This window comes from Myripristis murdjan, chromosome 14 (genome assembly GCF_902150065.1).
Source record: "Myripristis murdjan chromosome 14, fMyrMur1.1, whole genome shotgun sequence".
NCBI lineage: Eukaryota > Metazoa > Chordata > Actinopteri > Holocentriformes > Holocentridae > Myripristis > Myripristis murdjan.
In genome coordinates, this window is record NC_043993.1 from 35,135,802 (window position 1) to 35,151,150 (window position 15,349).

General features: G+C 43.1%; 1 protein-coding gene across 1 annotated transcript; it reads right to left on the bottom strand.

Annotated features, from left to right (window-relative positions):
- Positions 1-4,065: 4,065 nt before the first annotated feature.
- On the bottom strand, positions 4,066-15,052 carry LOC115371019 (NACHT, LRR and PYD domains-containing protein 12-like; the record flags this gene model as incomplete). Its single annotated transcript, XM_030068135.1, has 4 exons — positions 4,066-4,231; positions 9,089-9,259; positions 12,508-12,635; positions 14,051-15,052. Coding segments are annotated over 4 exons (1,467 nt in total), but the record flags the coding sequence as incomplete, so codon positions are not given.
- Positions 15,053-15,349: the final 297 nt, after the last annotated feature.

Below are 15,349 nucleotides of genomic sequence, written 5' to 3' on the forward strand. Positions count from 1 at the left end.
CTACCAGTCCTTTGGTCTCCAGGTCAACTCCCAAAAAACTGAAATCATGATCCAACTCACTACCCAACCTTCTTCACCCCCCAGTTTCAACATAAATGGTGTCCCAATGAAAACAGTTGATCACTTCACTTACCTTGGCTCCACACTGTCCTTACACTGCTCCCTCAACACTGAAATACACACTCGGATCAACAAAGCCTCATCAGCCTTTGGACGCTTGCACAGTAGGCTTTTTGACAACCTGAAGGTCACCGTCTACAATGCAGTATGTGTGTCGACCCTGCTCTATGGGGCAGAAACGTGGACTCCATACAGACGGCACATCACCAGCCTGGAGGGCTTCCACACACACTGCCTTCAGAAGATCCTTGGTCTGTCCTGGGAAGACCGTGTCCCCTTCACGGAAATCCTGGACAGCACCAATTCAATTTGTATGGAAGCTGCTGTGGCCAAAAGACACCTGTGATGGACAGGACACACTATCCGCATGCCTGACTACCGCCTGCCCCGCCAAGTCCTCTATGGCCAACTGAGCAATGCAAAACGTGCTGCCGGCGGACAAAAGAGTCACTACAAGGACTATACCAGAGACCTCCTGAAGCGCAATGCCATCAACCCCACGGAGCTTGAAACTCTGGCACTCAGCCAATCAGCCTGGAAGGTCACCTGTGCTAGAGTAGCCTCACAAATACACAACACCAACCAGCGGAGAAGGACCGAGAGACGTGCCCAACGTCACCAGAGGGCTGCCCGCATTCCCCCAATGTCCGGGCTCCCCTGCCCCACCTGCGGACGGATCTGTGGCTCATGAATCGGCCTTGACAGCCACATGAAGTGACACCAGCGGCAACACCGCTGAACTCCCACCACCACCCTGGAGCAAGCATCATCATCGTACACGATGGACAGCTAAGCGTGTGAGTGTGTGTGTGTGTGTGTGTGTGTGTGCTTGCTCATACTGCCTCAGTACTCACATCCTCTAAGGCTGCCAGCTGGAATCCAGTCTTTTACATGTTCCAGCCTGTAGGGATGAACACAAAACCATCATCCTCTTCATCGTCATCATCATCATCTGCAGGTCAACTCAAGCACATGATCCCAACACACTTGTGGCTGATCTGATTGGCTGATCTCTCTCTGTCTGTCTGTCCAGTCCTGAGGCCACTGAGCACTTTGGATATTTCCCAGGAAATGCTGACTGCACTGACTGTGTCCAGCACAAGAACCAAGCAACCAAGCTGCTCCGCCTGGACTGACTCAACCCCTCTAGGACTGACTCCACCCCTCTACTGACCTGAGAGGACTGACTCCACCCCTCTACTGACCTGAGAGGACTGACTCCACCCCTCAACTGACCTGAGAGTCTTCAGTCTGCAGTGTGGACTCTCCACCAGAGCAGACAGCAGCTCCACTCCTGAATCCTCCAGACAATTCTCACTCAGGTCCAGCTCTGTCAGATGGGGGTTGGACTTCAGAGCCAAGGCCAGAGAAGCACAGCTGCTCCTTGTCAAGCTGCACTCACTCAGTCTGAATGAAGAATAAAAAATACAACTATAAGACCAGAAGAGTGCAGATCTGTGGCAGGCCTCCCTCACAGAGCTGCGTCTTACTGGCTGCTTGTCACTGAAGAGCAGCAGCCTGACAGGTGAAGATCAAACCACTTCCTGTCTTTTAGGAATGGAAATAGTCTTGTGCTGTATCTTCATGCAAGCATGGGCTCAACATTTTCCTCCAATCAGGGCGCTGCATAACAGAGTCAACACCGGTTAAAGGGGATTCAAACTTCCTGTCAGTCATTGCATTTCCATAATTGAAGCGTCACTCCTCAGTGAACTGCATTCTGACAGCTTTTTCTACTTCACTATCTAGTTATTATTATGGATTTGCCATGTTTTCTAGCAGCCTGCTCACACTGATACAGGTATTCATATTGGACGAATGGAGTTGATGAGCCCTGATGTGTTTTATTTTCTTCCACACATCACATCAGCAATCTGGAACCGGCGGCTTTTTGATAGAAGTCATGTGGCTGTTGACAGAAACCGTGTTTCAAACACACAAAAACACTCAAATCTCTCTCTCTCTCTCTCTCTCTCTCTCTCTCTCTCGATGAGACGGTTGTTAGTTACTTGTCAAACCTCACAAAGCACACATGCATCCATGATACAGAACCTGACCAACCATTTTCACAAAAACTAAAATAACCAGCAGCCCCGACTTTAAAAAAGCACAACATATACTTCACAGCAATATCAGCCTTATAGACATTTAGTGCTACTATTCTACTAGTGCTGCTGATTCAAAAAATATCCATATATTTATGTCATCATTAAAAAGTGCAGTCTGACCTGAGAGTCTCCAGTCTGCAGTTTGGACTCTCCAGTCCAGCAGACAGCAGCTCCACTCCTGAATCCCACAGCTGGTTGTCACTCAGGTCCAGCTCTGTCAGATGGGGGTTGGACTTCAGAGCCGAGGCCAGAGAAGCACAGCAGCTCTCTGACAAGCTGCAGTACCTCAATCTGAATGAAGAATAAAATATGGAGCTATAATTTCCAGTGTTTTGGATATCTATCAGTCAGAGATTTTTCAAAATATTCAAAAAGGAAAGAAAAACCAATGAAATAATTATTATAACACTTATATTAATAATAATACTGAAAACAATGATTTATATTTATATTACACCTTTAAAGCAAAGTTCCAAAGTGCTTTACAAAACCATCAGAGTAAATGAAAAGATAAAGATAACAACTGAAATGAAAAGACATCAAAATATTAAAATACAAATGAGCAGACAATGAAAGCAAGAAATGATAAAAGGTCCAAAATAATTCAAATTCAGTGCTAAATACGGATGATGTGAAAACAGCCATAGGTACGTCCATAAATAACAAATGAATGGCTCAGTGAAAAGTCCTCAGATGCCTTCAGTCTACCATCTTCTCACAGTAAAACTGGAGAACAAGAGCTTCTGCATCACATGACACCAGCACCCAGTCTCTTGACCAATCAGGGCCAAAGTTATCAGCATTTCAAAAGATTGACCAGGTGATGGCAGTAGAGGTGGGCCCATCAATATATTGATATAATATGGATTGTGTGATATGAGATCAGATATCATGTGGGATTTGGGATATGGTAATATCTTCTGGCATCAGTGTTGTCCTCTCCTGCTTTTAAAGGCTGCATTACAGTAAAGGGATGCAGTTTTCTCAACTTATTAGATGTCCTTGCTGCTCTGTTATTGGCCTCAGCCTGCTCGCTCATCATATCCATATTACTAATGACTGTTTAGCACTAATTTACACTTTCATGAAAGCACCAACCAGTCATCCTAACAATATCCTCACAATATTGATATCACGGTATTCAGTCAAAAACATGGTGACAGTCGACTGTGTTCATATGGCTCAGTCTTAGGGACTAGAGACAGAAAATATCCTAAAATATACAAAATGTTCATTTGGCGTGGTTGTCTGTCAGCCTGCAGAGTTTAAACAAAGTTTTGCATGGGAAGTAGGTGAGCTGTGAAAAAGTGTGTGAAGATGATCAAAATAATAATCAATGAAAAACAAGAGGTCCTAAAGGTTTAGTTGAGGTTCAGAACTGTTACAAGACAACAGTGACCATGAGGGAATGTGATCAGGATGGTAAAAGTTGGACATATCAACTCCATCCCATCATGCCTAATCTGTGAAAGATACCAGAATGCACTGATATGCCCACATGGGATTTTTGTCCCTGATGATTCATCAAAGAAAATATTGGAATCCTTTGTGAATCCATAGTTGGACCAAGACCTCGATGATGGTGTCCTCTATACGTTCTGTGGAATTAGCACAATAAATATCAAATTCCCACAGACGGAGGCCATTTGGACCCCTGCATGTTGAAATAATGTACAATATCATCACTGAAGTTCACAGTTTTTCATTTTAACACACAAGGATTGTGTGAAAATACAGTTTGACATCAATTTGAGATGTAAACCTGTAAAACTCCTGTTCAACTAACAGAATATTACATGTTCACACATCATTACAAAGTGCAGTCTGACCTGAGAGTCTCCAGTCTACAGTTTGGACTCTCCAGTCCAGCAGACAGCAGCTCCACTCCTGAATCCTGCAGCTGCTGGTTCACACTCAGGTCCAGCTCTGTCAGATGGGGGTTGGACTTCAGAGCCGAGGCCAGAGAAGCACAGCTGCTCTCTGGCAAGCTGCAGTACTTCAATCTGAATAAAGAATAAAAAATGTAGCTATAATTTCCAGTGTTTTGGATATTTATCAGTCACAGATTTTTCAAAATATTCAAAAAGGCAGGAGAGACCAATGAAATAATTATTATAAAAATTATATTAATAATAATACTGATAATGGTAATTCATATTTATGTTACACCTTTAAAGCAAAGTTCCAAAGTGCTTTACAAAACCATCAGAGGAAATGAAAAGATAAAGATAACACCTGAAATGAAAAGACATCAAAATATTAAAATCACAAATAAGCAGACAATGAAAGCAAGAAATGATAAAAGGTCCAAAATAATTCAAATTCAGTGCTAAATACGGATGACGTGAAAACAGCCATAGGTACGTTCATAAATAACAAATGAATGGCTCAGTGAAGTCCTCAGATGCCTTCAGTCTACCGTCTTCTCATAGTAAAACTGGAGAACAAGAGCTTCTGCATCACATGACACCAGCACCCAGTCTCTTGACCAATCAGGGCCAAAGTTATGAGCATTTCAACAGACTGACCAGATGATGGCAGTAGAGGTGGGCCCATCAATATATTGATATAATATGGATACTGTGATATGAGATCAGATATCATGTGGGATTTGGGATACCGTATTTCACCAATTAATCGCCCGGCCACAAATAGCCGCCTGGTTCTTATAAACGCCTGGGGTCTGCACCCATTTTGCGTATTAAACGCCCACCCGAATAACCGCCGGGGCGATTATTTGCATTATATTGAGGTAACCCAAAATAAGGCTATTCACCTTATTTTTGCAGAAGTAAACAGTTAGCCGCACAATAACTGTGCGGCACTTCCGTTTTCTGTCAAAATAAGAGAGCTAGCTAACGTTAGAAAAAAGGGTGTACCGTAATCTTAAATCAACCGACTGTAAATATGTTGGACAGTAACTGTCATCACAATAATGGCCTGGTGCAGGTCTGTGCAAAAATAAATAAAGGCCTGCAGCGAATAGCCGCCTGGTTCTTTTAAACGCCTGGGGTCCAAGTTGATTTTGCGTATTAAATGCCTGGGCGATTAATTGGGGAAATACGGTATGCTAATATCGATATCACGGCATTCAGCCAGATCCAACTTAAAGAAGGGAATCAAAGAGACGAAAGCAGCATACAGGAGGAAGATTGAGGGACACTTTAATGAGGGGGACCCCCAACACGTCTGGCGGGGCATCCAACAAATAACAAACTACAAGGGAACCAGGGATCAGGACACCAGCACCAGCAGCAACCTGGCTGAGGAGCTTAACCGCTACTTCACTCGTCACAAGGTGAGCAGGAATGAGACTGACCCCACACCACCCCCACCCACAAACATCCCGACACTCTCTGTTAGCACAGAGGAGGTGAGGCGAGTGTTTTGCAGGGTAAATCCCAGGAAGGCAGCTGGCCCAGACGGGATTCCAGGGAGAGTACTGAGAGACTGCGCTAACCAGCTGGCAGACGCTCTTACCCCCATCTTTAACCTCTTTCTCTCCACCTGCACTGTCCCACAATGCCTGAAATCTGCCACCATAGTCCCGGTCCCCAAGAAAACAGCTATAAGCAGCCTAAATGATTACAGACCTGTTGCTTTCACTTCCCCTGTGATGAAGTGTCTTGAAAGACTGTTTTTGAAAAACATCAGAGCCTCTCTTCCTCCCAGCCTAGACCAGCACCAGTTTGCGTACAGAGCTAATAGATCCACCGCAGATGCCATCAACACAGCCCTCCGCAAGATACACTATATTGCCAAAAGTATTCGCTCATCTATCCAAATCATTGAATTCAGGTGTTCCAATCACTTCCATGACCACAGGTGTATAAAATCAAGCACCTAGGCATGCAGACTACTTCTACAAACATTTGTGAAAGAATGGGTCGCTCTCAAGAGCTCAGTGAATTCCAGCATGGTGCTGTAATAGTAATGTAATAGGATGCCACCTGTGCAGTAAGTCCAGTTGTGAAACTTCCTCGCTACTAAATATTCCACAATCAACTGTTAGTGGTACTATAACAAAGTAGAAGCGATTGGGAACGACAGCAACTCAGCCACGGAGTGGTAGGCCACATAAAATCACAGAGCGGGGTCAGCGGATGCTGAGACGCATAGTGCGCAGAGGACACCAACTTTCTGCAGAGTCAATAGCTTGAGACCTTTAAACTTCATGTGATCCTCAGATTAGCTCAAGAGCAGTGCGTAGAGAGCTTCATGGAATGGGTTTCCATGGCCGAGCAGCTGCATCCAAGCCTTACATCACCAAGCACAATGCAAAGCATCGGATGCAGCGGTGTAAAGCACGCCGCCACTGGACTCTAGAGCAGTGGACACGTGTTCTCTGCAGTGACGAGTCACGCTTCTCCGTCTGGCAATCTGATGGACGAGTCTGGGTTTGGTGGTTGCCAAGAGAACGGTACTTGTCTGACTGCATTGTGCCAAGTGTAAAGTTTGGTGGAGGGGGGATTATGGTGTGGGGTTGTTTTTCGGACGTTGGGCTTGGCCCCTTAGTTCCAGTGAAAGGAACTCTTAATGCTTCAGCATACAAAGACATTTTGGACAATTTCATGCTCCCAACTTTGTGGGAACAGTTTGGAGATGGCCCTTCCTGTTCCAGCATGACTGTGCACCAGTGCACAAAGCAAGGTCCATAAAGACATGGATGAGCAAGTTTGGTGTGGAAGAACTTGACTGGCCTGCACAGAGTCCTGACCTCAACCCGAGAGAACACCTTTGGGATGAATTAGAGCGGAGACTGCGAGCCAGGCCTTCTTGTCCAACATCAGTGTTTGACCTCACAAATGCACTTCCGGAAGAATGGTCAAAAATTCCCATAAACACACTCCTAAACCTTGTGGAAAGCCTTCCTAGAAGAGTTGAAGCTGTTATAGCTGCAAAGGATGGGCCCACATCATATTAAATCCTATGGTTTAAGAATGGGATGTCACTCATGTTCATATGTGTGTGAAGGCAGCCGAGCGAATACTTTTGGCAATATAGTGTATATCTGACACACCTTCAACTGCATAATCCCCAGCCAGCTGGTGTCCAAGTTACTCAGCCTGGGCATTGACCAGAACACCTGCAGCTGGGTCAGAGATTTTCTGACAGACCGCCCTCAGTCAGTACGGATGAGCCCCCACTACTCATCAGTTCTCACACTCAGCACGGGGGCCCCCAGGGCTGCGTGCTGAGTCCACTACTGTACACACTGTACACTTATGACTGTACACCATCTCACAACAATAACACCTTTGTCAAATTTGCAGACAACACTACAGTAGTGGGACTCATTCACAACAACGATGAGTCTGCTTACAGAGAAGACATCAATAAACTCATCACCTGGTGCTCCACTAACAATCTGGCACTAAACTCCTCAATAACCAAGGAAATGGTGATAGACTTCTGCAGGAAAAGAACAGACCCTGCCCCTGTTCACATCAGAGGAGATGTGGTGGAGAGGGTCAGTGACTTCAAGTTCCTTGGAACCCACATTTCCAGTGACCTCACCTGGTCTACAAATACCACTGCCCTGGTGAAGAAAGGACAGCAACACTTGTACTTTCTAAGAACCGTGAGGAAAGTCAATCTGCCCCAGAAGCTGCTCCTGTCATTTTACACCTGTGCCGTGCAAAGCATCATCACATACAACATCATAGTGTGGTTCAACAGGTGCACTGCAGCTGACAGAAAAGCCCTGAACAGAGTCAGGAAGTCAGCTCAGAAAATAACACACACACAACTGCCATGACTCCCCGACATATACCACACAAGATGCCAACAATGAGCACAAAACATAATCTGGGACAGTTTCCACCCAGGCCACTCCCTGTTCACACTGCTGCCCTCTGGGAGGCGCTAGAGATCCATACAGTCCCACACTTCCAGACTGACCAACAGCTTCTACCCCAGTGCCATCAGGCAGCTGAACTCTCACACAGAGACTGCCTCATGCCCCCATACTGACACTGGCACTGACTGCACTTTAAATAGACTGTGCTGCACTTAAGAGGACTGTGCAATACTGAATTTTATTATTGTTTTATTGTTGTTTGCTTGTGTGCTTTATTTTATCCTTCACTGTCTCTTTTAACCACATGGGGGGTTGCAATTTGAATTTCGTTTGTACCTTGGTATAACTGACAATAAAAGGTATTCAATTCAATTCAAATAATTAAAAACATGGTGACAGTGGACTGTGTTCATATGGCTCAGTCTTAGGGACTAGAGACAGAAAATATCCTGAAATAAACAAAATGTTCATTTGGCGTGGTCGTCTGTCAGCCTGCAGAGTTTAAACAAAGTTTTGCATGGGAAGTAGGTGAGCGGTGGAAAAGTGTGTGAAGATGATCAAAATAATAATCAATGAAAAACAAGAGGTCCTAAGGGTTTAGTTGAGGTTCAGAACAGTTACAAGACAACAGTTACCATGAGGGAATGTGATCAGGATGGTAAAAGTTGGACATATCAACTCCATCCCATCATACCTTATCTGTGAAAGATACCAGAATGCACTGATATGCCCACATGGGATTTTTGTCCCTGATGATTCATCAAAGAAAATATGGGAATCCTTTGTGAATCCATAGTTGGACCAAGACCTCGAGGATGGTGTCCTCTATACGTTCTGTGGAATTAGCACAATAAATATCAGATTCCCACAGTCAGAGGCCATTTGGACTCCTGCATGTTGAAATAATGTACAATATCATCACTGAAGTTCACAGTTTTTCAGGATTGTGTGGATTGTGTGAAAATACAGTTTGACAACAATTTGAGATGTAAGCCTGTAAACTCTTGTTCAGCTAACAGAATATTACATGTTCACACATCATTAAAAAGTGCAGTCTGACCTGAGAGTCTTCAGTCTGCAGTTTGGACTCTCCAGTCCAGCAGACAGCAGCTTCACTCCTGAATCCTGCAGCTGGTTCTCACTCAAGTCCAGCTCTGTCAGATGGGGGTTGGACTTCAGAGCCGAGGCCAGAGAAGCACAGCTGCTCTCTGTCAACTTGCAGCTCCTCAATCTGAATAAAGAATAAAATATGGAGCTATAATTTCCAGTGTTTTGGATATTTATCAGTCACAGATTTTTCAAAATATTCAAAAAGGCAATACAAACCAATGAAATAATTATTATAACAATTATATTAATAATAATACTGATAACACTGATTTATATTTATATTACACCTTTAAAGCAAAGTTCCAAAGTGCTTTACAAAACCATCAGTGTAAATGAAAAGATAAATATAACACCTGAAATGAAAAGACTTCAAAATATTAAAAGCACAAATAAACAGTCAATGAAAGCAAAAAATGATAAAAGGTCCAAAATAATTCAAATTCAGTGCTAAATACAGATGACGTGAAAACAGCCATAGGTACGTCCATAAATAAGAAATGAACGGCTCAGTGAAAAGTCCTCAGATGCCTTCAGTCTACCATCTTCTCACAGTAAAACTGGAGAACAAGAGCTTCTGCATCACATGACACCAGCACCCAGTCTCTTGACCAATCAGGACCAAAGTTATCAGCATTTCAAAAGATTGACCAGATGATGGCAGTAGAGGTGGGCCCATCAATATATTGATATAATATGGATACTGTGATATGAGATCAGATATCATGTGGGATTTGGGATATGGCAATATCTTCTGGCATCAGTGTTGTCCTCTCCTGCTTTTAAAGGCTGCATTACAGTAAAGGGATGCAGTTTTCTCAACTTATTAGACGCTCCTCGCTGCTCTGTTATTGGCCTCAGCCTGCTCGCTCATCATATCCATATTACTAATGACTGTTCAGCACTAATTTACACTTTCATGAAAGCACCAACAGTCATCCTAACAACATCCTCACAATATGGATGTCACGGTATTCAGTCAAAAACATGGTGACAGTCGACTGTGTTCATATGGCTCAGTCTGAGGGACTAGAGACAGAAAATATCCTGAAATATACAAAATGTTCATTTGGCGTGGTCGTCTGTCAGCCTGCAGAGTTTAAACAAAGTTTTGCATGGGAAGTAGGTGAGCTGTGAAAAAGTGTGTGAAGATGATCAAAATAATAATCAATGAAAAACAAGAGGTCCTAAAGGTTTAGTTGAGGTTCAGAACAGTTACAAGACAACAGTGACCATGAGGGAATGTGATCAGGATGGTAAAAGTTGGACATATCAACTCCATCCCATCATGCCTAATCTGTGAAAGATACCAGAATGCACTGATATGCCCACATGGGATTTTTTTCCCTGATGATTCATCAAAGAAAATATTGGAATCCTTTGTGAATCCATAGTTGGACCAAGACCTCAAGGATGGTGTCCTCTATACGTTCTGTGGAATTAGCACAATAAATATCAGATTCCCACAGACGGAGGCCATTTGGACCCCTGCATGTTGAAATAATGTACAATATCATCACTGAAGTTCACAGTTTTTCATTTTAACACACAAGGATTGTGTGAAAATACAGTTTGACAACAATTTGAGATGTAAGCCTGTAAAACTCCTGTTCAACAAACAGAATATTACATGTTCACACATCATTAAAAAGTGCAGTCTGACCTGAGAGTCTTCAGTCTGCAGTTTGGACTCTCCAGTTCAGCAGACAGCAGCTCCACTCCTGAATCCTGCAGCAGCTGGTTCTCACTCAGGTCCAGCTCTGTCAGATGGGGGTTGGACTTCAGAGCCGAGGCCAGAAAAGCACAGCTTCTCTCTAACAAGCTGCAGCGCCTCAATCTGAATAAAGAATAAAATATGGAGCTATAATTTCCAGTGTTTTGGATATTTATCAGTCACAGATTTTTCAAAATATTCAAAAAGGCAGGTCATACCAATGAAATAATTATTATAACAATTATATTAATAATACTGATAATACTAATTTATATTTATGCTACACCTTTAAAGCAAAGTTCCAAAGTGCTTCACAAAACCATCAAAGTAAATGAAAAGATAAAGATAACACCTGAAATGAAGACATCAAAATATTAAAATCACAAATAAACAGACAATGAAAGCAAGAAATGATAAAAGTCCAAAATAATTCAAATTCAGTGCTAAATATGGATGACGTGAAAACAGCCATAGGTACGTTCATAAATAACAAATGAATGGCTCAGTGAAAAGTCCTCAGATGCCTTCAGTCTACCATCTTCTCAGAGTAAAACTGGAGAACAAGAGCTTCTGCATCACATGACACCAGCACCCAGTCTCTAGACCAATCAGGGCCAAAGTAATCAGCATTTCAAAAGATTGACCAGGTGGTGGCAGTAGAGGTGGGCCCATCAATATATTGCTATAATATGGATGGTGTGATATGAGATCAGATATCATGTGGGATTTGGGATATGGTAATATCTTCTGGCATCAGTGTTGTCCTCTCCTGCTTTTAAAGGCTGCATTACAGTAAAGGGATGCAGTTTTCTCACCTTAGTAGACGCTCCTTGCTGTTCTGTTATTGGCCTCAGCCTGCTCGCTCATTATATCCATATTACTAATGACTTTTTAGCACTAATTTACACTTTCATGAAAGCACCAACCAGTCATCCTAACAATATCCTTACAATAACGATATCATGGTATTCAGTCAAAAACATGGTGACAGTCGACTGTGTTCATATGGCTCAGGCTTAGGGACTATAGACAGAAAATATCCTGAAATATACAAAATGTTCATTTGGCGTGGTCGTCTGTCAACCAGCAGAGTTTAAACAAAGTTTTGCATGGGACAGTAGGTGAGCTGTGAAAATGTGTGTGAAGATGATCAAAATAATTATCAATGAAAAACAAGAGGTCCTAAAGGTTTAGTTGAGGTTCAGAACTGTTACAAGACAACAGTTACCATGAGGGAATGTGATCAGGATGGTAAAAGTTGGACATATCAACTCCATCCCATCATGCCTAATCTGTGAAAGATACCAGAATGCACTGATATGCCCACATGGGATTTTTGTCCCTGATGATTCACCAAAGAAAATATTGGAATCCTTTGTGAATCCATAGTTGGAGCAAGACCTCGATGATGGTGTCCTCTATACGTTCTGTGGAATTAGCACAATCAATATCAGATTACCACAGACGGAGGCCATTTGGACCCCTGCATGTTGAAATAATGTACAATATCATCACTGAAGATCACAGTTTTTCACTTCAACACACAAGGATTGTGTGAAAATACAGTTTGACAACAATTTGAGATGTAAGCCTGTAAAACTCCTGTTCAACTAACAGAATATTACATGTTCACACATCATCACAAAGTGCAGTCTGACCTGAGAGTCTCCAGTCTACAGTTTGGACTCTCCAGTCCAGCAGACAGCAGCTCCACTCCTGAATCCTCCAGCTGGTTGTCACTCAGGTCCAGCTCTGTCAGATGGGGGTTGGACTTCAGAGCTGAGGCCAGAGAAGCACAGCTGCTCTCTGTCAACCTGCAGTGTCTCAATCTGAATAAAGAATAAAATATGTAGCTATAATTTCCAGTGTTTTGGATATTTATCAGTCAGAGATTTTTCAAAATATTCAAAAAGGCAATACAAACCAATGAAATAATTATTATAACAATTATCTTAATAATAATACTGTTAACACTAATTTATACTACACTTTTAAAGCAAAGCTCCAAAGTACTTTACAAAACCATCAGAGTAAATGAAAAGATAAATTTAACACCTGAAATGAAAAGACATTGAAACATTAAAAGCACAAATAAGCAGACAATGAAAGCAAGAAATGACAAAATTATTCAAATTCAGTGGTAAATACGGATGACGTGAAAACAGCCATAGGTATGTCCATAAATAACAAATGAATGGCTCAGTGAAAAGTCCTCAGATACCTTCAGTCTACCATCTTCTCATTGTAAAACTGGACAACAAGAGCTTCTGCATCACATGACACCAGCACCCAGTCTCTTGACCAATCAGGGCCAAAGTTATTAGCATTTCAAAAGATTGGCCAGATGGTGGCAGTAGAGGTGGGCCCATCAATATATTGATATAATATAGATACTGTGATATGAGATCAGATATCATGTGGGATTTGGGATATGCTAATATCTTCTGGCATCAGTGTTGTCCTCTCCTGCTTTTAAAGGCTGCATTACAGGAAAGGGATGCAGTTTTCTCAACTTATTAGACGCTCCTTGCTGCTCTGTTATTGGCCTCAGCCTGCTCGCTCATCATATCCATATTACTAATGACTGTTTATCAGGTCAGTTGTTTATCAGTCACAGGTGTATTAAGTCTCCTGAGCTCCTTCACTCTCTACTCTTCAAGTGAGGAGGATCTCTTGGTTCTTTGTTCCTGAGTGCGTCTGAGTGAGTAGTTCATTCCAGATTATTTGTCACAAGTCATGTTTATTTTTCCATTGTTTCCTGAGCAGTAACATCATAATTCACTAGACCAGACTGGAAGTCAGACTACCAGTCTGGTCTAGTGAACAGTGTGAACTGATGAAGCGACTTGGATAAGGGGCAAAATGTCTTCTAGACATATAACTAAGTCCAGTTGACCTGATTCAGTTTCCTTCAGATACAGAAGAAACCAAGCAGTAGAAACCTGATGCTCAAGTTCAGTTACACAGCAAAAACTCTGATTTTGAAGTATTGTAGGGGTGAGCTGCTAAGGGCATCATCATCATGTTTCCTCTTTTTTACCCTGGACTGCCTGAAGTATATTTTTTCTCTCAGAATCAATCCTTTATCCTGAATATTTAGAGAACTACATATCTTTATTGTATTTCTGATGGTGTCAGGTATGGAAGCAGCTCTACACTGTTTGTATAATGTTGATTTCACATCAGGACTAACCGAGCCTTCCTGCAGTTCCTCACAGCTGGGATCAGTCTCCGTCGTCCCTCATCTGATGTGTTGTACGCCTTCAGGTCCAACACATCCAGAACCTCCTCTGACATCTGCAGCATGTAGGCCAGAGCTGAGCACTGGATATCAGTGAGATGCCGATATCCCATCTGTGATCTGTTCTCTGACTTGAGGAACTTTTGGATATCCTCATTTACTGAGAGGTTATTCATCTCCATCAAACAGTGGAAGATGTTGATGCTTCTGTCAGGTGAGACATTGGAGGTGTTCATCTCCTTCAGGTTATTGATGACTCTCTGGATGTCTTCTGTTCTGCTCTCTGTCTGACCCAGCAGGCCTCCTAAGAGCCTCTGGTTGAACTCCAGTGAGAGGCCATGAAGGAAACGGACAAAGAGGTCCAGGTGACCATTTTTGCTCTGCAGGGCTTCAGACATGACTGTCTCCAGGAAGATATCCAACGATGGCTTTTCGTCATCACATTCTCTCCTCATGACTCTGGCCAGTACCTCTGTGTTCCTGTTGGTGTAGCAGTGGAAGATGTAGACTCCAGCAAGAAACTCCTGAATGCTCAGATGAACAAAGCAGTAGACTTTTCTCTGGAAGAGCACACACTCGGTTTTGAAGATCTCTGTGCACACTCCTGAGTACACTGAGGCCTCTCTGATATCAAGACCACACTCCTCCAGGTCTTCTTGATAGAACATCAGGTTGCCTTTCTCCAGATGTTCAAACGCCAGCCTGCCCAGCTTCAGAAGAACTTCCCTGTCAGTCTCCATCAGCTCCTGCTGACTCCTGTCATGTCTCTTATCGTACTTGTGGTTCTTCCTCTGTGTCTGAACCAGCAGGAAGTGTGAGTACATCTCAGTCAGGTTCTTGGGCAGCTCTCCTCTCTGGTCTGTGGTCAACATGTGCTCCAGAACTGTAGCAGTGATCCAGCAGAAGACTGGGATGTGGCACATGATGTGGAGGCTCCTGGACGCCTTGATGTGTGAGATGATTCTGCTGCACAGCTCCTCATCACCGGATCTCCTCCTGAAGTACTCCTCCTTCTGGAGGTCAGTGAACCCTCGCACTTCTGTTACCCTGTCGGCATATGTAGGAGGGATCTGATTGGCTGCCGCAGGTCTGGAAGTTATCCAGAGGAGAGCCGAGGGAAGCAGATTCCCCTTGATGAGGTTTGTCAACAGCACGTCTACTGATGATGTCTGTGTGACATCAGACACGACCTTTTTGTTCTGGAAATCCAATAAAAACCTGCTTTCATCCAGGCCGTCAAAGATGAACACGACTTTACA